Source organism: Eleutherodactylus coqui, chromosome 4 (assembly GCF_035609145.1).
Source record: "Eleutherodactylus coqui strain aEleCoq1 chromosome 4, aEleCoq1.hap1, whole genome shotgun sequence".
Classification (NCBI taxonomy): Eukaryota; Metazoa; Chordata; class Amphibia; order Anura; family Eleutherodactylidae; genus Eleutherodactylus; species Eleutherodactylus coqui.
This window is the reverse complement of record NC_089840.1, coordinates 89,591,933-89,615,165: the sequence shown is the minus strand read 5'-3', so window position 1 is coordinate 89,615,165 and position 23,233 is coordinate 89,591,933. Positions and strand designations below refer to the sequence as shown.

The 23,233-nt window shown below is 42.9% G+C and overlaps 1 protein-coding gene across 1 annotated transcript in view; it reads right to left on the bottom strand.

Annotated features, from left to right (window-relative positions):
• POLA1 (DNA polymerase alpha 1, catalytic subunit) overlaps window positions 1–23,233 on the bottom strand; it is a 278,247-nt gene that overhangs the window by 35,940 nt on the left and 219,074 nt on the right. Inside the window, exon 35 of the mRNA XM_066599857.1 lies at window positions 11,944–12,040. Coding sequence (XP_066455954.1) covers window positions 11,944–12,040 — 97 coding nt within the window. The remainder of the gene's footprint in view (window positions 1–11,943; window positions 12,041–23,233) is intronic.

Genomic DNA, 23,233 nt, shown 5'->3' with positions numbered 1-23,233 from the left:
TGGAAACGGACCTTCAAATGTACATTTTGAAATCTGCAGCATGTCAATTTATGTTACGGAGAGAGCACAGACTTGCTACAGAGTTTTCCAACTGATTTAAAAGGGACCATTTGGGGAAACAAAGATGGCTACACCAGCTTCTCCGACTACCTGAGCAACAGTCGTCTAATACACTACATGCTGCTCCGAGTAACCAGTGCTGACCATCTGAGCAGTGCTGGCCAGTCAGAGTGCCATGTAGTGTCTTTGAATAATGATGCATACTAGAGCACAGTGTGCATCAGGTGGTGAAAGAAGTGGTTTGGCCAGGATCGGGAGAGTTGCTTTAATCAGGATAGTGCAAATGTGTTCCGAATTTTCCTGTGGATTAATTGTGATTTTGCAGCAAAATCCTAAATTGCTGATTGTCATCCATTTATTTTTTGCCACTTCCCTGGACCCTCCACCCCGCCCCATCTGGTCTCTCTTTACCGGCCTCTAGCAATTATGTATCTCACTGCAACAGTCATTCACAGCCTGCAATGGTCAGGTCATCGCTGGAAGAACAGAAACAAACTTGATGACTAGGAAACCGTGGGCACAGGAGTAACAGAAGACAGGTAAAGGGAGTATACTCTTTTTGTCCAGCAGCTTTGCTTTCTACTGCTGCAAATTAGCACAATTAGGTGAGGATTTGCCGCTGCAAAAATTTTCTGCAGTAAATCTGTTAGGTGTAAACCTACCCTCCAATAAGTACCCCTTGGCGGGAAATTACAATTAAACAGTTCGGAAAAGTTAAAATAGGGGGTTATTTTTCTTGGGTCTGAGAGAGATAAACAACTCCGTACACACAAATACAGGCACAGGGAAACCGCTGATTACTGCGGGGGTCACAAACCAATCTGCTATTGATGGCCTATTGGTAATCTACAGCTAGAAGTGGGCCAACTCCTTTAAAGCCCAACAGACTCCCCATCACCTAAACTATAAGCAGCATAACATGGTTTAGGGTGCCAATAGTGGATGATAGGTTCCCAATAAAAAAACCTGGAGACAACTGGGATTTGTGTAAATGCATTTTTGACTATTTCTGAGGTTGTGAACAGAGTATTTGCTGAAGGACACATGCATTGGATACCAAACCTTCCACCATTGGTGTACCGTAAGTAGAGACAGAGGACCCTTCGATGTTAATATGCCAACAGGGTCCCAAAAAATGTTTCAACATTTCCAATTACCTTAGCAGCAAACGGGTTAAGAAACATTTCCACAACACAGAAGATGTATTTCTATTGTGTAAATAGAAATTGTGCTGTCATTCAGTCATATTTGTATGTCTTTAGTGATCAGATTAAATGTCTTATTCAAGATAAGTGGAGATAGTATGTTTTATGTCAAAATAATTACATAATTATATTCAGAGCTAAATTATTTAAGATCAGAAAACATTCTGATCCGCATTTGACAGTCGAATCCTTGGCAGGCACAAATCATCTTAACAATGAACTTCCATTAACATGTGTATTTACTTCATTTACCAAGTGTACACACGTATATGTATCTACCACAGGTATAATTTCATGTGTTTGTTAAAAGGTGGTCATTTGTAACATGAAACATTTTTTGAGCACAATGCCTTCACTATGAGGCTGCCGTGTATTTATATCACTCCTCTGTGTATACCCACTGACTAGCAGCCAGAGCCCGCATGATATTACCCACCATTCTTTACTTACCCTTTAGGCTAAATATGCGGTGCTAAAAAGTTAGTATGCAGGTGAGAAAGGCTGGAGATTTGGCACTATGCAATTAAGCCCTTTTAAAACCTAACCCAACAGTATAAATAAATGCATGTGGACGCGAGCGACTGCTAGGAGAGTATTCTATTAACTCATTCAGGTGTTAGATGGTCACACATTGATTACAAAGTGGAGAATTATTGGACAAAATACACATTTTTTGTAATAAGATGTGAAATGAAGCCAAGTAAAATATTACAGCCAAACTACTATCAGCTTCTTTGTGAAGATCAAATGATTCTTTTTCACTGAGTCACTGATACAGAGAACCAATAAGTTTTAGGCCTAGTCACCGACAGCGGCTAAAAAAAAAAACGGAAGTTACCGAAAGCATCAAGCGTCACGCCCCTTCTGCTATTTGTAACCCACGTTCATTTTAGTGAATGAAGAATGGAATTTCTCTTTCACATTTATCTATTTATAAGTACAGCAGCATCCAATGGGATAACAGATCGCTTCTGCAGCGGCAAGCGTCAGCGCAAACACCACCGCACACACTAACATAACGGCTGATATTCATGGAAAGGGTTATTGACCAAAAGGGGCATCCATAAATTTCCATTTTCTAATCAGTAGCACAACAGTTGAAGTCTTAGAAACTGTCCTGCCCCCCTTAGAAGACTAACAAATTGTCATGAACAAGTCCCTAGAGTTAACCATGGCTATCCATTACGCCAAATTCACATAACAGCTTAACCCTTTCCAATCCACTGTCTGACGTCTAAAGACATTCTGATTAAAGGTTGTACAGCTCTGATGTCAGAAGATGGCCGGCAGGGTATTCTTACTGTAGATTACTGGCTGCTCTATTGTCGGGGGGCCTCTCCAGCATGTCCCATACTGCAGTACTGGCTCTAGCCAGCAGATGGCACCATTGTATAATGGCAGAAAGAGAAAGCCCCCTAGGAAAACCTGAATCCAAAATTGGATTGCAAAGGGTTAAAATATTCATGTCCGTCACATCCACAAAAAAAGGCCAATATTTCCTCTATCCGTGTGGATCCACATCACATTCGTCTGCAGTCCACAAGCCCGTTTTTGACTTCCATATGTCATTCGCTTTTCTCGTCAGCTAAACAAAAAAAGGATGCTTTAAAGGACACTACTTTCCCAGCGGCAATTTGTTATTTTCGTGTTCCTCACCAATGGATCCATGAAACATGGATGTCTACAGCCGGTATCTGTGTGTTGTATTTTTGCATTCCCATTGACCTGAATGGGTGAATCTCATCCAGAAAATCGAACCTGTAAAGTTCATGCTGCAATTTATTTCCATCAGGACCGTGCGTCTGACTGTAAAAAGGCATGTGTGAAATGGCACACCAACTACGAACAGTCCATGTGCTATGCGAGTCTAGTCAGTTGTAGATTTGAAAGGACAGTTGCGTATTGGGCCTTATTATTACATGAGCCATATGCGACAGTATTACCCTGTCAGAACATAACTCACCTTAAAGGGGTTCTGTCATTAAAAACAAAAAATTATATACTTACCTATTGCTCCCCAGGCAACCTTACCTCTCCTCTTCTCCTCCCAAATCTTCTCCTGGATCGTCTAGCAGCTTGTGTCACGTGACCTGCAGCTACCCGATTTAGCTGGATCCGGTGATGTAACGTACATTGCGCTACATTCTGCTTCCTGCAGGTCAATGTACGCATACGTCACTACTGACGTAGCGTTCATTGCCCAGGCAGGAAGTGCGGTATGCACGGCTGGTGTCCCTTTCGCCATGGGAAGTAGTGGGTGTACACCACTGTTGGGCTGCTTGACAGCCAGGTGACGCCCCCACTTCCTCATTGGCTGGGTGCATTGATAAGGGGGTACTGGAAGGCACAGGGGAGAAGGCACAGCAGCGGCAGCGCAGAGGAGCATCAAGGGACAAGGCAGAACAGCGGGCCAGCAGCAAAGGCTCCTGCGACACAGGAGCTTCAGAGTGGGGGTCCTTCAGCGCCGGAGCATCAGGGGAGAAGGCAGAGCAGCGGTACCACAGCGGAGGCTCACAGTGGGGGAACGACTCAGCCGGAGCAGTGGACCAGTAGCGGAGGCTACAGCACCGCAGGGGAGCATGACAACAGGGGACGGAGAGCAGAGCATCAGCAGGGCAGATCCTTGTCTGCAGGGGGGAGGATGGAAGAGCCAGGAGCAGGAACTGAGCTCCCGCCCCCTCTCTGCCTCCTCTCTGCCCCTCTGCACTATTTGCAATAGGAGGGGGCGAGACGGGGGCGGAGCTAAGTCGCCCGCTTAGCTCCGCCCCCGCTCCTCCCCTCCCATTGCAAATAGTGGTGAGGGGGCGGGAGCTCAGTTCCTGCTCCTGGCTCTTCCATCCTCCCCCCCCTGCAGACAAGGACAGCATATATGTATGTATGTGTACTCACATATATATATATATATATATATATATATATATATATATATATATAATGTTTTATAAATATCTAGTGTGTGTGTGTGTATCTCTATCTGCGTCTCTGCGGCTACCCATCTCTCTGCTTGTGTATATACAAGCATATACATACATATATCTATGTGTGTGTGAGTATATGTATGTGTGTTTGTATATATGTATATATGCACTTGCATATTTGCCTTGCGAAAAGTTGGTCTGAGTTACTTGGACTGAAATAGTGCTCACTTATGTAAAATCAGCCAAAGATTGTAAGGAAGATCTGGAAGCCCTTGGGAAGTGTTGGGTGTTCAGGGACAGAGGCAGGGAGAAACACTAGCAGATTTTGGTGGACTGCACAGCTCCAATCACTGCACTGGATCACTGGATGGGCGGAAGTAGCTTTGTGAGGGCGGAAGTGGTCAGCACAGCAAGGGGTGCTGGGAGATGACCTTCTAGCAGGAGGGGCTGAAGATGTAAACAGACCATGGAGGTGAAAAATGGAGCCTAGGTAAGTACTACTTCTGAAAAAAACGTTTTGTATGTGTTATTAACAACATCCTGTACCGGCAGGGCAGATTTACTGGAGAAAAAAAATACAGATTGTAATGACAGAACCCCTTTAATGAAATCTAACACTATTCTTTTATGGTTCATGTTGCTTTCAGGACACGTTAGGAATCTTTAAATCACTGAAGGTTAACATTTCTCTACGACTGCTAACAATGCACTGAATGCACCGGCAAATCTCCCAACGTATACACTAGGCATATACAACTGATATATTGCACTCTAGACTACAAAAGAAATCAAATGAGACGCCGCATGAACATTGTATTCAGACTACTGAGAGATTATTCTGACACGACCAATTCAGATTTCTTTCAGGTACATAGTCATCATGGAGATCATATGGGGCTCCAAACCTGCAAATACAACAATATCTACTCCATACCTGCAGCTTTAAGCGAAGTCCGGTTCCTCAATCTGCCGGTAGCAGGGTACAGGGGCAGACAAACGGATATCAGCGGTCTGTCACTCATACCAATTGGTTTAGTGGTTGTGCAAATCTTACTTTTTCAAACTTTGCATGGCTGGAGAGGAGTCCTATGAATCTCATGCATATTCCTATATCCCCGACCCTCCCCCCTACAGATACGGATTTGCAGGTTCCTTGATTTACATAGTAAGGACCTGCCAATAGGCATATGGGGGGGGGGGGGGGGGGGAGAAGGAGGTAGGGGGTAGTGTGCATATATTGGGCCTCTTTTTGTACTGTACATCCTACACAGCCGTGGTGTTTCTGTCACTACTCTATGCCCACTGTAGTCAGACAGTGCATGCTGCTTCATGACTGGCAAAAGCTGCTTGCCTGAGCAGGGCTGGCCAATCAAAGCATCACATAATGTCTTAGGCTACTGATGCACTAGCAGTTGTAAACTACTTATGGCCTATTCTTAGTAGACTGGCGGGAGTCTTCCGCCAGGCACCACTGCCCCGATCAGCTGTTTGCAGGGCGAATGCGTTCATGCACTTAGAGGATTTCTGCAGGATGTAGATTGCTCCATTCCCACTGCAGTGGCCAAGCTTGGTAATACAGGCAAAGTTATCATTCACTTCAATGGGAACTTAGTCTGCAATACTAAGCCAGCAGTGGGAACGGAGCTGTCTGCTTCCTGCAGAAATCAGCTCAAATACATGAGCACAATGGCCCAGCGAACAGATGATAGTCCGGGATCCTGAGAGGCACAACCTTGCCGATCTGCTATTGATGGACTATCCTGCACATGGACCATCAATAGTTTACAATCAGACAACCCATATAAAGCAAATATTTATATTAAACATTACCTTGGATATCTGTGTTATGGTAATATTGGGGTATTGTAAGGATCTGAATTTAATACATTTTTTACAGATCCGCCCTTTCCTTTGTACTCCTATTTACACAGCACTAGCACCCTTCAAGAAGGTACATACACATTTTAGTCCTCATTGACAGACGTACCCATTCTACCAGACGTTCTCACATATCTCCAAGTGGCCTAAAGACCTTCAGGCTCTATGTACCGCTGTACATTAAGGCCGCCTGCACACAGCCAGATTTGCATTGTGAAATTCGGAGTCGGCGTCCGCCTCCGAATTCCACAGCAAATGCCTTCGAAGGAAATCGCAACATGCTCTATTTCTAGGTGGATCCAGTGCAGACGACTTCCATTGAAGTCAATGGAAGCCATCCGACCCGCGGCCCTTCCGCAATCATCATTGCGGAAAGGTTGCGGGATCCACGTAATCTGTATCCACATCACACAGGTTATGTCTAGGAACAGCGCGGTATAATCAGCTGGCACATCCACAGTACAGAATAAGAAGAATCCAGACAGGTCACTGGCTGGGCACAGGTTCGGATTCTGCTGCAGGATCCCACATCCAGAATCCGTCCCAGTAGTGTGCACGCAGCCTAACTTTTGTGCGAATCACCATGAAGCCCACTTTAAATTCCTATTTCGAATACAGTGTTTGGAATTCCCCTAAGAGTAACCCCTTGCTTTTCCATTCTAGAATTATGCATAGACTATTTCCCTTCAGATTTTGGAAGAGTGTTGTGTCATAAGCCTTTAGGCTACACCCTCTCCTCTAGCTAGAATAAGGAGGACAACAGACATTCTCCATCAGAAATCATCAGATTTATAAAAACCAGTTACATATATGAATACATGATAGCTCGTAGTAAACACTCCCTTCCGAAATTAGTGTCTGGAAAGTCTGGGTATACTCCTTACATACATAATTATGTGAGGTTATTATCCCCCTCTACTCTTCCTTAGTCAGACCTCATCTGGAATACTGTGCAAGCTCAGAGAAAAGTTACCAAGATGGTGAGCTGTCTGCAAATCATGTTCTATGAGGAACGGTTAAAGGATCTGGGAATGTTTAGCTCTCAAAAAAGAAGGCTGAGAGGAGACTTAATAGCTGTCTACAAATATCTGAAGGGCTGTCACAGTGCAGAGGGATCAGCCCTATTCTCATTTGTGCAAGGAAAGACTAGAAGCAATGGGATGAAACTGAAAGGGAGGAGACACAAATTAGGTATTAGAAAAATCTTTCTGACAGTGAGGGTGATCAATGAGAGGAACAGGTTACCTCAGGAGGTGGTGAGTTCTCCTTCAATGGAAGTGTTCAAAAAAAGGCTGGACAAATATTTGTCTGCGATGACTTCGTAAATCCTGCACTGAGCAAGGGGTTGGACCAGATGACCCTGGAAGTTGCTTCCAACTCTACGATTCTATGATTAGGTGCTGATAAATTACTTTAATCCCCACCTCCCCGAACCATACCATTCCAAATATGATCACCTAGTTATATCTGGATATGTTATTTCTTCTTCCTTTTGTTTCTCTTTAAATTGTTTTTATTATGCCAAAGATGTTCTTTCAAATGTATTGTTCATACAATCAAGTTGCCCAAGATATCATGGGGACATTAAACATACTAAATAGCTCTACCTCATCAAGCCTTTTTACTATGATGTATATACATACTCCTCACACAAGCCTATAGGGCTTACCGTGTTTCCCAGAAAATAGGTCCTACGCCGATAGTAAGAGGTTTTTCAGGGGAGGCTTGAAATATCAGGCCTCCCCCGAAAATAGGACCTATCTCGGTGCCCCACTAAAAAAAAAAAAACCTCACATGGTCCGCGGCGGTAGTGTCCCGGCGGTGTCGTCCTCCATCTCACAGCTGCCTTCTGCTGGCGACGGGGCTTTGAATACCAATGACCATTTCAATGACATTACTGAATGGCTGTGATTGGCTCATTGAGTGCCGGCTGTGATTGGCTGATCGAGCGGTGGCAGCCAATCACAGCGCTCGCTTTGCTGGAGGAGTATTTAAAGCCCCTTCGCCAGCAGAAGGCATCTGTGAGACCAGGAGGACGCTGCGCTGCCGGCGGACACCATTGGGAGGAATCGGGACGCCACGGACCAGGTAAGTGAAAGGCCTACCGAAAATAAGACTCTGTGCCCTTTTTGGGGCAAAAAAATAAAATAAAAATAAGACAGTGTCTTATTTTCGGGGAAAGGTGGTATTTACTAGTACTGTCTAAAAGTTAAGACTGTACAAACTTAGACTATCTAGTCACTGAATGATAAATCTGTCAAATGTAAAGACTGCATAGTCTCAGTTTAGAACCCCTATTAGTTGGCTTAGTTTATGCCTAAAATTTTGCCACACTTTTGGTGCAATTTGCGTGAATTTGGCAAAATTTAGGCCACTCCTTTTCAAACAAGTTGTAAAAATTGTGTGAAAGTGTCTAAATACAAAATAATAAATGTGGCTCAAGCATCGTTGTTTCACAAAACTGCTGTACTTTGAATAGTAAATAAGCCCCTGTGTACCTAGGTTTTGCTTTTCTTTCCTTGTTATTGCTCCTGTAAATATACTGAAAAAAGCGTGATAATCAATTCTTTAACCAAAAAGAAAAAGGGGGGTGGGGTATCTATAAAATAGGCAACTAGCTTTCATATGGAAAACAATGAACTCAAGTACAGTATTTTAACCTCTTAATGTCATAGGACGTTTGTATGGATGGGCATTAGGAGCTGAACCCGCTTGATACAATGCGCGTGCCAGCCATTTCTTACAGCCGACACCTGCTGGCAACAGCCGCAATCAGCATGAACGCTGATCGTGGCTGTTGACCCTTTAAATTCCACTATCAGCTCTAATAGCCATATTTAAATCCCCTGATCAAAGCTCTGGATTCCTGAACGGTCCCCTACGATACAATAGCAAGCTGCTGTTTGGGTGCCATGGCTGCCTGGGGCCTTCAGAAGTCCCTGCTTGTGGCGTTGCTTGACAGAATGCCTGTCAGATCGCACTATGATAATACTACTATGGATTGCAAGTTCAAAGAAACTAAAGAAAAATTAAAAAGGTGTAAAAAAAAAGAAAAAAAACTAGAAAAAATAAAATCTAAAAACAAAACCCCTTTTCTCATATTTATAATAAAAATAAAAATAAAAAAACATTTGGAATCGATTTTGGCGTTGAGGACCAAGCGATTTTTTGGTATTTTTCCATCTCCATTTTTCAAAAGCCATAACTTTTTTATTTTTCCGTGGACGCGGCCGTATAAGGGCTTGTTTTTTGCGTGGCACACTGTAGTTTTTATCGATGCCAATTTTGGGTACATAGACTATATTGTAAATTTTTTTTTTTTTTTTTTTTTAATGATAGCAGAGAGAGAAAACGCATCAATTCTGCCATAGATGTTTTTTTTTTTTTTTACACCGTTAATCATGCAGCATAAATGAGACTTTCCATTTTTTCTGCAGACCGGTACGGTTACAACGATACCAAAATTCTAACTTTTTTTTTAGGTTTTCCCACTTTTCTGCAATAAAAACCCTTTTTTTTGGAAATCTTTTTTCTATTCTAAATTGCTGCATTCAAAGTCACGTAACTTTTTTATTTTTTGATGTACAGAGCTCTATGACGGCTTATTTTTTGCGAGACGAGCTGTAGATTTTATTGGTACCATTTTGGCGTACATACGACTTTTTTGATCACTTTTATTGCGTTTTTAGTGAGGCAAAATGCTAAAAATGAGCATTTTGCCTTAGTTGTTTAGCTTTTTTTTTAGCGTTCTTTTCGGTGCACAGTCAAAAGCATGTGCAACTTATTGTACGCATCGTTACGGACGCGACAATACCAAATATGTGGGGTTTTCTTTTTTTTTTACCTTTTTTTATGCTAATCTGAGAAAAAGCATAAAAAATGGTTTTTTTACTCTTTTTTATACATTTTTTTAATTCATTTTTTAAATCTTTCTTTTTTTTACACTGTTTGTGTCCCTCTGAGGGACTTTAATCACTGCCCTGATGATCGCTGTCATAAGGCATGGCAGAGCTACTGCTCTCCCATGCCTTATCGCTCATACAGCGATCTCAGGCATAGGCAATACAGGACGCCAGTGTCTGGCGTCCTGTTGCCATGGTGACAGGCCGGGCTCTTGCGATGACATCGCGAGTTCCGGCCGGAGACACAGAGGGAGCCGCGCTCCCGCTGTTAACTCTTCCTCTGCCGCGATCTACTTAGATCGCAGCAGGGAAGGGGTTAAAAGTGGCGGGCGCATCTCCGATGCCCCCCGCTGCTGCAGCGAGACGCCGGCTGTGACTGACAGCCGGCTCCCGCTGCGGGATAGCGCTGGGTCATATGTGATCCCGCGCTATCTCCAGGACGTAAGTTTACGCCCTGTTGCGGGAAGTACCCCGCTCCCAGGACGTAAACTTACGCCCTGCAGCGGGAATGGGTTAAAAGTTTGATTAAAAAAAAACCACAAAACACTATTTGTCCCGCATGTTGAATGTTAAAAAAAAAAACCTCAAAAAAACCACACACACCAGAATTGTGCTATTTTTGGTCATTGCGAGTCCTGCAATAACGGACTCTTACACAACTATGTCTCTAGAAATATGAAATAACTTGGTATTGTCAGAATCGTACTGACAGAGAATAAAGTTCTATTTGCCACAGAAAGTACACTATAAAAACAAGACCCTCCCAAAGAGCGGAAATAAGATTTCACTCCACTTAGAAAATGGTAAAAGCTTTTCAGTACATTATATGGTACATTAAATAGTATAATTGAGAAATACAACTTGTCACACAAAAAAACCAAGTCCTCAGACAGCTGCGGTGATGGACAAATAAAAGCAAAAAAGTGTCCTTAAGGGGTTAATGATTATACTACAAACGTGGCTCAAGCCACCCCCATGGGATCCCTTATAAATGTCTCAAATCAAGTATATAACTGACCAACTGACTGGATATGCTTTAAGTTATTACACTTCCACTTAATGAGTTTAGTAATACAGGCCTATAAATTTTAAGGCATACACTACATAACTAGTAGCAAGGGAATAAGCCTGACTTAGCAATATGTTATAGTACACAAATTGCTACTGCTTGTCTACTCGAATGTGTTGTCCAACCTGCAGGTATCATGAACTGAGCAGATTGATACATAGTTTTATAGAAATGGCCAAATGCACACGGACGTATTTGCATTGCGGAATCCGGAGTGGGCTTCTGCATCCGGATTCTTCAGCAAATCCTGCCCATAACATGCTATTGAAAATAACTTTTTCCTGTCCACGAGCAGAAACCAATTGTGATTTTCCGCTCGCGGAGGGAGAATGGCAGAACGTTCTATTTCAGCGCGGATGGCTTCCATTGAAGTCAATAGAAGCCGTCCAACTTGTGGCCTTTCCACAATCATCACTGTGGAAAGGTCACGGGATCCACGTCATCACTTAGCGACAGTGCGGCATAATCTGTACTGAGCATGTGCACCGGCCGGCACATCCACAATACAGATTATGAAAAATCTGGACAGGTACGCAGGGGTCACCAACCAGCCACTGCGGGATCTCACTCGGCCGCGTGCATTCGGCCTTACTTGCATTTTATTTGTTTCATTCTCTGCTCCTTCTGAGGTCAGCAGTCTAATAGGCGGTCCTATCAGTGATTGACAGCTGCCCATGTGTACAGTGATACACAGATAACTGTCAATCACCGATAGGACCGCCCATTGGACTGTTTAACTGAAAATGAGCAGAGAATTAAAATAAAATACAAGTTATAGTGACATCTTTTCCTATAAAATTATATATCAATCTGCTCATCTCATCCTGCTCTATAACACGCTGCCTACAATTTGGACAGCAAGTCCAGCTGACAGACTCCCTCTAACGCCGATGGATCTCATGCGTCCTTACCTTTTTCCTGTTCTGAAACCACCTTTTCCAGTGCATAATCCCAGTCAAAGATGAATCGATAGAAACATAGCTGGGTGTACAAGGTCTTCTCAGGATACTGCAAAATAACCAAAGAGCGCATCGTCAATGTCTAACTGGCAAAGAACAATGTGTAACACAATATAAAAAGCAATTCTCCCATCACAATAACATTCACATTTATTCCAGGGCTGATAGAATGCAATCTTACCTAAAACAAAATTCATTATTCCAATGACAATTTTGTATTTTCAAAAGATCATGTAGTAATTTTTCTAGATACAATTTGCACAGATTATTAATGCCACTATATGCAGCTTACATCTTTTTAATATTAACGTTTCAAAAGGGACACATTTCCTGATGTTCAGCTGGAAGTAAAAAACATTTAAACTTCATATTGTGCCTCCCCCCCCTCAACTGCCCTTTAATAAGTTTTTCAATACAAGGTAAATCCATAATGCCTTGCAAAATTGAGATACCACGCTGATAACCAGTGCTATTTGTAAGCAAAACTTAGCTGCAGTGCAAGTTCTGTTTAAATGCATTCTAAGAGGTAGATAAAACACTACGGCTTTATTACAGCTAGCACTAATAGTAACATAGTGAATGAAGACAATGTCCGTCTAGTTCAGCCTGTTTTAATCTCCCCCTTGTTGGTCCAGAGGAAGGCAAAAAAAAACAGCGAGCCAATTAGCCTATGGAGCTCCTAATACTTGCTGGAGGTTTTACTTTATTAACATTATTACATAATTCTGGATACTGTACCGTTTAACCCTTTCCAATCCACTGTCTGACGTCTAAAGACATTCTGATTGAAGGCTGTACAGCTCCGATGTCCGGCAGGGTATTCTTACTGTATATTACTGGCCGCTCTGTTGTTAGGGGCCTCTCCGGCATGTCCCATACTGCAATACTGGCTCTAGCCAGCAGGTGGCGGCATTGTAAAACAGCAGAAACAGAAAGCCCCCTAGGAAACCCTGAATCCAATATTGGATTGCAAAGGGTTAAATGCTATGGACACCCTTGGGGCAATTTTCTTCCATTAATACACATGCATTTTGAACTGCTAATCATTTTTGCAATAAGGTTTCATTAAGAATGTTGCAGTTTGTCTTCTACAGCTTCTAAATATCATTCGAAATAGAAACCGCAGTTTAAAGGTCCCTTTACACAGGACGAATGTCGGGCAAACGATGCCTGACACTCGTCCCTGTTCCCCCTCTGCTAGCAGAGCAGGCTGATTCACGGAGCGGACAGCAGGGGGGCGGAGCAGTGCAGGAGATTTCTCTCCTCTCGCTCCCCCGCCCCCTCCATTGAGATAACAAAGCATCAGTTCACTATTAAACTGCACAATGAGCTCATCATCCATCGTTTATGCAGCATAAAAGATCAGCGATGAGTTCATCGCTCATTTTAAACTGCGGCCGTTCAGTAGTGAACAGCCGCTGTGTTATCTAACTGGAGAGGGGAGGGGGAACGAGAGGAGAGAACTCTCCTGTACTGCCCTGCCCCCCTGCTGGCCGCTCCGTTACCCAGTCGGCTCTGCAAGCGCCCATGCACGGAGACACAGGGATGAGTGTCGGGCACAGTTTGCCTGACATTGGTCCCGTGTAAATGGACCTTAAGGGCCCCTTTTCACAAACCGATTATTGTTCAAATAATCGATGAGTCGTGCAAAAATGAATGAGAATCAGTGTAATCATTGCCAGCGATTGAATGATGATTAGTTTGCTTATTATTCGTCTTTCATTTTATGCAGGCATAAAAATTATTGTTCGTCCTTTGCCATTCGCTGCATGTAAAAGCGGATCGTTCAGTCGTTCACAAAGCATTGCCAGGTATTTCCCCCTTAGCAACAAAACGATGGACTGAACAAGCTGAATGAAAAATGTAAACGATGATCTGTGCATGTAAATGGAAAGCGTTTAAAAGCAAGTTACTTATTTGTTTGTTCCAACGATTCAATGGTCTGTTCTAAAAGGACCCCAAGTATCCATAGAAGTTACATTAGTGAGCCGGGACTGGTGGCTCACAACTTTGTTGTGGTCGTAAATTAGCTGAAAAGGTGTGCAGGAGAGGAAAGAGCAGAGGGAAACTAAGCTGCCAGTCCAGCTTCACTGACAGATCTACTATTGACACTTAAACTCAAGCATTTAATTAAAAAATATCCACACCAAAATAATATATCTTCAAATAGCCTTTAATGAACATAATTAGGAAGATACATATTTATCTTCAGTTCTACAGAAATATCTGATTATATATGATAATTTGTGTGACATCCAGTCATTGCCACTCGAGTCATTTTTTTAATATTGTGTTGGAAAAGAAAATATAGTTACTTATAGCTTTAATACCTGTAAATCTACTGCTTAACCTGAAAAGGGAATCCCTCACTTGCCTAAAGCACCATGAACTATCTTATGGCACTGTTAGGGCAGGTGACCAGGAGCTGGGTTCCGTATTGTTTATACTTAGCCGCTTCTTGTGATGCCCGGCGCTGAAGACCGCGCACCGGCCAAAAATCTGACTCTTTTCAGGAGTCCCATGTGCGCACTCTCTCATAGACTTGTAGAGCAGAGCGCATGCACAGGACTCTGAAAAGTTGGATTTACATCTGACGTGTGGACTTCAGCGGTGGGCATTATGGAAACCAGAAAGTGGGAGAGTATAAAATACAGCCCCCTGCTAGCTGTTACCTGCTCTAACAGCACTATACAGTAGTATATGGTGCTTAGGCACATGACAAGTTCACTTTAAATAAGCACTGCGGTTTATTCAAACTTGTGCTTATGTATTAGGGCAAATTCACACTTATGTGAGAGCTCCGTTAGGGCCTTCTATCTCTGTTCTATTGTTGGAGCAAAGAAACAGAATAAAAAAAAACAAAAAAACACATTACATACATACACACGGCCAAGAAAATGCAATGCAAGACACACCAAATTCTTTTGAATGGGGTCATATACATGGCTGATTTTTTTCCCTGCATCGCAGTAAAATATCGCAACATGCCCTATCTTTGGGATTTCCCTCGGAACGCATCGCTCATTGTTTTCAATGGGACCGGCAGACACATCGCATAGCATGCAAGGTGCACACTAGCGCGATGTTTCCCACTGAAAGTAATGGAAAAAAAAATTGACAATTATCCAGTGTGGCTTTCAGCCGCGCCAGAGGATCACTACTTCCTTGAAGTGATGCTAGGCATTTTTAACAGATAAACGTTTTGCATCCACGGAGAAATCGCACATTCCCGAGAGTGATATCTGGCAGAGTTTCACGGCCCGATATCACACTTGCCTGTGTGAAATTAGCCCTAGGCAGCTTATTCTGAAGAGTCACCCGAGAGCGAGTGAATAAGCACTATATAGTCCTACAACATTCTATGCAAACAGTGCGACTGTGGGTGACACATTTTCCATTGTGACGTCATGGAAACACAATATCTAATATCTAGTACTATACGCATGCAGTGTCACATCAGGTCTTAAGTGAAGACATTGAGTGACAACACTAACATGCCACCCATGACTTTAGTGCTTTCATAAAGCATTTAAAAAAGGGGTTTTCTAGTAGTTGTATATTGCTGTCCTATCCTCAGGACCAATATTACATTGTTGGGGGTCCACTGGACGGGATCCTGCCAATCTAGTCTTGGAAGAGGTTGCAGTGCTCACAAGCGCCACAGCCTTCACTGCATACCTGGTACAGTGCTGTACATTTTGAAGAGATGTGCCCGATATAGCGAGCAGCTCAATCCCATTCACTTGAATTGAACGGAGCTTCTGAAAGGCAATGTGAAGAATGAATGTGACATCACTGATGTGAGAAGAGGGTGTGGTGCATCTCAAACAGCTGATTGGTGGAGGTGCGGCCTGCAGATTTCCACTGGTCGGATATTGGTGACCTACCTGGATGATAGATTCCAAAACACATAACACAATGTTCTCTTCATCTGGTCAGTAGGTAATATTTACCCCGGTTTGGCTTAAAGGTTTTCAGGTGCTCAGGCTGACCGGGAGTCAAACAGCTTGAATAGCAACAACAAAAGAGAAAAGCCGGCTCCTTAAAAACACTTCTAATAAAAGAAGACAGAAGACGGAAGTGTTTTTAAGGAGTCGGCTTTTCTCCTTTGCTGTTACCCTGATGATAGGTCAACAATATTCTAGTCCTGGAAACCCCCTTAAATAGGGCTACACTATCTACACTATTAAATCACCTCTTAGGTAAAGTTCTGTTCACATCTCCTCCTTCACTCTACATCCTGCACATACTTCAAGAAAATGCTGCGGAGGGCGATTGCACCAGTAGGCTCCAGACGTCTGCCTGGGGAAGCCTAAGGCTATGTTCACATTGGAAGGACGGATAAGCGGTGGAATGCTCAGTGTACAATCCACAGTGTTTCGAAATCCTAGCCAAATGAATGAGTTTTAGTGATTTGTCTACACGTAGCAGAAAATATCTGCTGTGTAATTGAGCTTGAGGTGTAGATTTGAAATGTTGCAGGGAAGCTGCTCCAGGAAGAAAAAATAAAAAAACGCACCATTAGCCAAGAAAACCACCATGAAATCTACAACATACAGCAACTCTATGTCTTACGGATTTCAGGGCAGTTTATCAAAATTCCGCAGCGGACCTGTGTGAACGTAGCCTTAACGGGGTTGTCCCGAGAAAGCAAGTGGGGTTCAGCACTTCTGTATGGCCATATTAATGCACTTTGTAATGTACATTGTGCATTAAATATGAGCCATACAGAAGTTATTCACTTACCTGCTCCGTTGCTAGCGTCCCCGTCTCCATGGTGCCGTCTAATTTCAGCGTCTAATCTCCCGATTAGACGCACTTGCGCAGAAGGGTCTTCTCCCTTCTCTTGGGTCTCGGCACGAGCGGCGTTCTGGCTCCACCCCCTTCTACGCGTCATCGCGTAGCTCCGCCCCATCACGTGTGCCGATTCCAGCCAAACAGGAGGCTGGAATCAGCAATGGACCGCACAGAGCCCACGGTGCACCATGGGAGAAGACCCGCGGTGCATCGTGGGTGAAGATCCCGGCGGCCATCTTGGTAAGGTAAGTAAGAAGTCGCCGCAGAGCGGGGATTCGGGTAAGTACTAAACTTTTTATTTTTTTTTAACCCATCCCTTGTGTTTGTCTCACGCCGAATGGGGGGCCTATTGAAAAAAAAAAAAAAAAAGCCGTTTCGGCGCGGGACAACCCCTTTAAGTCTCCAATAGTATATGTGGTCCTTGACTACACTTGACTAAATGATGTCTTGATGGACGTCTGCTGATTGTATACCAGCGAGTATGGTCGCCATCTAAGATTTATGGATGTCACTGTAAATCAGAGAGAGAATACAAAGGCGTGTATAGACACCACATACCTCAGCATGTAGGCAGGCACATTGCTGTATGGAGGGGCATTGCACAGGTGCAATATATTGATAAACAAACGCTCACACACTACCATGTATTGAGGGGGTCCGGGGTGTCAGAGCCAGTGTGGTTCACTTTTGAGGTACAAGGCAACCCACAAGTATACTACTAAGCAGTCATCCCCCCCTAATATGTGGCAGGTGTGCCAGGGATTGTTCATCAGTATATTGTACCTGTGTAATGCTCCTCCATACTGCAATGTGCCCGTCTACATGCTGAGGGGTCTATACCTGCCCTTATATTTTGTATTGGTATACCAGTAAATCTGGTCACCTTCTGTCGTTTTTGAATCGATAGGTCCTTTTTCTGTGATTTATAATATGCATAACTAATACATCTGTCAGAAATAGCTATACCATTCCAAATCATAGCATAAAGACAATGAGAAATATGCTCTTTTGCACCTTCGGAAATGAGCCACAAGACCCACTGCAATAAGCATCTTATTGTCTCTACAGTGTTACAAATTTCATATTATGTATCACTGTAAATATATTTTTAGAAAATTCTGATTGCAGCATCAGGAGAGAGACGGAAAAAAAAAGGACAGTGATTAAGTTATTTGTTTAGTTTTTAAGATTCAGTCGTAATTGCGAGTACACGTCTCCCTGACTGCACACATGCAGCAGGTTGAATAGAACGCTGAAATTACCTCCTTCATAATAGTTTGTTTTGATAATGTATTGTGTGTCGAGATGATGAGAAACAGTTGCTGTCAATTTGATTAGCCATTATATTTTTATGTTAATTGCCATTATTGGGTCCATTCTGTTTAGTGTCACCATAGAAGCCATACAATGTTAGCATAAATAACAAATTGGAGTAAATTAGGAAGATATATTTTTGCCAATTCATTTTAATTGCCCCTCAGTCCTTCCGTTGGTTAACGCAGCTGTTGACCCATAATAAGCGCTAGGTCAATATAACTGCTTGTCAATTCAGAAATGCAAAGTGCTGTGGTTCTGAGTAATGGATATACAACAACCTTTGCCAGCCAACTGAAGCAAAACGAATGGCAAGTCACATGGAGGAATAAAGCAGCAGATATGGAGTTTAGCGACCTCATATTAGTAGATGGGCTAATTAAAAGTCACTGCCTAAATGGGTAGGGAAAAATGTAATATAGTTTTTTTTTCCCCCCTCTCTCTCTCTCTATCAGCACCTCCTGTACATTTGCTCACTGGCACATTTTGCAATTAGCAAGATAGGTGAAAACAAAAGAATCTATTAGATTTTCAATGTCAAATATGATTAAGCTGAAGACTTAGAACAAGCATTAATTGACTCATTCCCTGCCATTTTTTTCTTCTCAAGTATAGAATTGCTGTTGCCTGGTAAAAAGAACAAATCTCACATTTTGAGTAAATGTTGAAATACTTTGTCATATATGCACTCATTTTCCTTAAATGAATGTTTTCCTTTATTCAGCTATCATTGATGTGCCCTCTCTAAAAAGTACACACGCAATGCTGAAAAACGGAGGGAACGTTCGGTCCTGGGAAAACGGCGCATTTTCCTAAAGAGCTATATTAATCAGGACTGATGGAGAAAGAGGTTATAGTGACCCATTGGAACATTGTTTTGCTACTTCGTCATATTAGACATATGATACAGACGGATGAAACAATGACCAAAAGAGATAAAAACGGAAGCAGATATCTAGTCCTATATAGAGGAACTAGGTATGCAGACACATAATCATAATTATGATTGAATGCTTTATACAATTAGGCAATGTCATGTGAAAATACTTCTGCATTCTCAGTCACTTCACAACTCCCTTCTCCTCAGAGTGATGCAGTAATTAAAACCTAATTATTATCTTCATTTTAAACAAAACCTAAAGTGAATACCAATTAATAACAACATACTAATGAGCATCTGCTGTGATGAAATTGAATATGAATGCGCAGCAAATTTCGGGTAATTTATTTTCGGGGAAGTGCCACTGGTTGCATTTGGCTGGTGGATGATGAGAATGTACTTCATTTGCCATCACTCAATTTGGCACATGGCAATTGGCATACGGGGTCAAAGTTTAATGCTGCAGATGTTTCTCTCTAAATTATAAGACAACACTAGTAATTAGCAGTTAAGATTCAATTATTAGTAATATCCAACTATACATCTATATATACATACACACACTTACTATGGCTCAGTGGAAAAGTATGGGGAAATATGCAGGTCTAAAGTAATTTTTTTAATATATACTATATTGTATATAAAATCACAGACATCTTAGCCTGATGTGGTTGGTGGGTTATGCATGTGTATGTACCCCCACACATTATGCCTCACACTCGCTCATCATTACCATAAAAATCTACATGGTGGGTTACAGAAAAGTAGATTGGCACCACACTCTTATAAAAGCAGTCTTTTAAAAAAAAAAACAAAAAAAAACAAAACTCTGTTGCCCATAGCAACCAATCACAGCACAGTTTTCATTTTTTATACTACGGAGGTAAAATTAAAGCTGCACTGTGATTGGTTGCTGTGGGCAATAAAGATTTTCTTTAAGACAGCTTTTATAAGAATGCGATCCAGAGCTAATTTTCCATGGCCCAGCCTGTACAATCATCTTAACTGGAATATTGTTTACTGGGAAATACTTTAAATACATGCGCTAAGGATAAAAGGAAAGCCTGTGGAAGTTTTTGAAAAATTCCACCAGTGTCGAAAAACAGTAGGCCAGTGGGGCAACACACTAGACAGACCCCCATGTTGGTTTGCCCTGCAGATTTGGTGTATTCGATATAGCTGACGCCTTTGTATCATGGATATTATTCCTAATTCTACTGAATACATTTTCCTCAGCATGGATATTTATTGTAAAAAAAAAAATAAAAAAATCCAAGCACCTAGCAGGAGTTGTCAGTTTGCTGCAAAATTCGGGCATGCAGATATGTAAATGAATAGAGTTGTGGTGTGATTAGATGAACGGTCTTGCCACCTGAGGCCCTGAAAGTGGCTCCACCCTCAGCCTATAAAAGGTTCTCAGAGGCCTACATGCTTGTGTAGAGCTTGTTGACTACTAGACCTATATCTAGATGCAATTGAAGATATTTTGCCCAGTTAGGCCCAATCTCTGCGAGCGGATTTGATTTGGGGAACTTATGCGGGAGATCTGCAAATCAAACCGTCCATAGGGATGCATTATGTGGATGTCATTTTTTCCCAGCGCTGGGAAAGGAAAAAAAATTGCAGCATGCTCCATTTTTTTGCGGATCCCGCACTCCATGGAATGCTAATGGATCCCGCACTCCATGGGAGCCGTCCAATCCATAGCACACCGCAGGTGACCCTGTGAGCGTGCCACGAATCCGCGGGAAAGCAGAAGTTAAATAAATAAATGCTGCTCAGGTGCAGAGCGCATCAACAGTGCAGAATAAAGAAGATCCGGCCGTGGATGGAGAAGATCCGCACCGGCTCTGGATAGGTTAAGAAAATGTTTTTTAGGCCTCATGGCTGCGGGCACGGGTGAAAACCGCTGCAGGATTCTACACTTGGAAACAGTGCGTGCCCGTGGACATAAGGCCTTATAGAGTTTGAGAAGGGTGGCATTATTAGAATGGGAGAAGCTGGATGGTCGTATCAACAAATTGTTTGCCACCTGGGCCGTTGTGACCAAACTGTTGGTAGGTCTTGAGACCAGTAGATACATCAGGGCATGCACACAAGGCCACCGGGACTTAGGACTTCCTTGAAAGACCACCAGTAGCGAGGATCATCTGATCAAGCGACAAGTACAAGAAGCACCAACTGCTTCGTTGTCCACCATCTAAAGACAGGTGGCACCATCATTACAGGGCCTTTTCAGGTGCTTGGTTGAGGGACATTTGGCCTCACGGCACCCATGACGTGTCCTGTCTTTGACTCCCCACTCACTGTTGCCTGTTTGCAGTGGTGTCGTGAACAATGAAACTAGACTTCCTTATATCAATGTTACAATCACACATATAAAACTTTTATTCTTGATACACTCAATACCTCCGATATCTGATGCATCCTCTTTGTGAGACAATCTATAGTAGTGTAATTTGTATCATCCCAGCTTAGTTACATCCATAAATTTTTAACCCTATCATTATGATCAGTTGTGTCCTGTGATTTCAGCATGACCACCAGTTTTGAACTGGCCTTTTTGTGTAAAGAGGATATTCTCTCCTAGGTCTCTGACTTCCACTTTATTGCTTAGCATATAAATGTATGTGCACACTCATACTTTCATGTATGTATAGGCTACAACCTTTTAAAAGAGCATATACTACCGGTCAAAAGTTTTAGAAGACCTTAAAGGGGTTGTCCCGCGCCGAAACAGGTTTTTTTTTTTTTTTTCAAACCCCCCCCGTTCGGCGCGAGACAACCCCGATGCAGGGGTTAAAAAAGAACACCGGACAGCGCTTACCTGAATCCCCGTGCTCCGGTGACTTCTTACTTACCTGCTGAAGATGGCCGCCGGGATCTTCTCCCTCGGTGGACCGCAGGGCTTCTGTGCGGTCCATTGCCGATTCCAGCCTCCTGATTGGCTGGAATCGGCACGTGACGGGGCGGAGCTACACGGAGCCGGCATCCTGCACGAGCGGCCCCATTGAGAAAAGAAGAAGACCCGGACTGCGCAAGCGCGTCTAATTTGGCCATTAGACGCCGAAAATTAGGCGGGCTCCATGGAAACGAGGACGCTAGCAACGGAGCAGGTAAGTGAAAAACTTCTTATAACTTCTGTATGGCTCATAATTAATGCACAATGTACATTACAAAGTGCATTAATATGGCCATACAGAAGTGCTGAACCCCACTTGCTTTCGCGGGACAACCCCTTTAAGGTGCCAATTGAGCAAACTGTTGACTCTTTAACACTTGTCACCGGATTTTGTATTGCCTTTTGCTGTGCCAGACCTCTTCCTGTCAGAGTTTTCCCCAGTTGCCAAGTGCCTTTTGACTATATAGGAAAATGTACTGACTGCCACCTTGGTTTTCTTGGCACTTTCTTTGTCGGACAGGCCTCCACTTCTAAGGCCCAATGTCCACGGGCTAGTTTGGTTTGCGGAATCCGCAAATCAAGCCGCCCATAGGAAGCATGGGCGTCCACAAATTAATTAAAGCATGTGGATTTGTTTTGCGGGACTTTCGGCCCGGAAAACAAAATCGGAGCATGCTCCATTTTTGTGCGGTCCCGAATGGACGGCTTCCATTGAAGTCAAAGGAAGCCGTCCAAAGCAGGAGATTACAAAAAAAACAAAACAAAAACTACTGCGCATGCCAAGCAGCGTGAACGCCGCTGCTGGGGAAATACAGATACGCAGGGATCACTGGCTGCTGGCAGTCCGGGATTCCATACAGGATCCCCCTGCACAGAATCAGACCCGCTTGTGGACATTGGGCCTAAGAGGTAGTATAGTCGGCCATCTTTAATTGCCTTTTTCTTGCGATTACGATAGCAATGCACTTCGGCTCTAGAAACAGAAGGTTTGAAAGTAATCTGCAAAAGTTGAGACACTTGTAGAATAGTTTGTGTTCGCTTTCTGTGCTGAATGGAAAGCGGTCCTTGTTTCGTTAAAAAAGTTAACAGTATTCAGAGATATGCTTTACAGAAGCCTCTGAGTCTAGAGACACAATGGACAAGAGCAGATCCATTGTCCTCTATCGAAGAGTGTTCTAGGCATGCTCTATGATCACTGAAGAAACCATTGCGTAGGAAGGAGGAGGAAGTGAGCTGTGAACTCCCATTTTGAATAGTGGATCCTAATTTATCTATATATAGGTGACTACGGAAAAGTATTCTCTACAGAATAGGACATGTATTAAGCTTAGTGGTCAGTGTGAAAATTG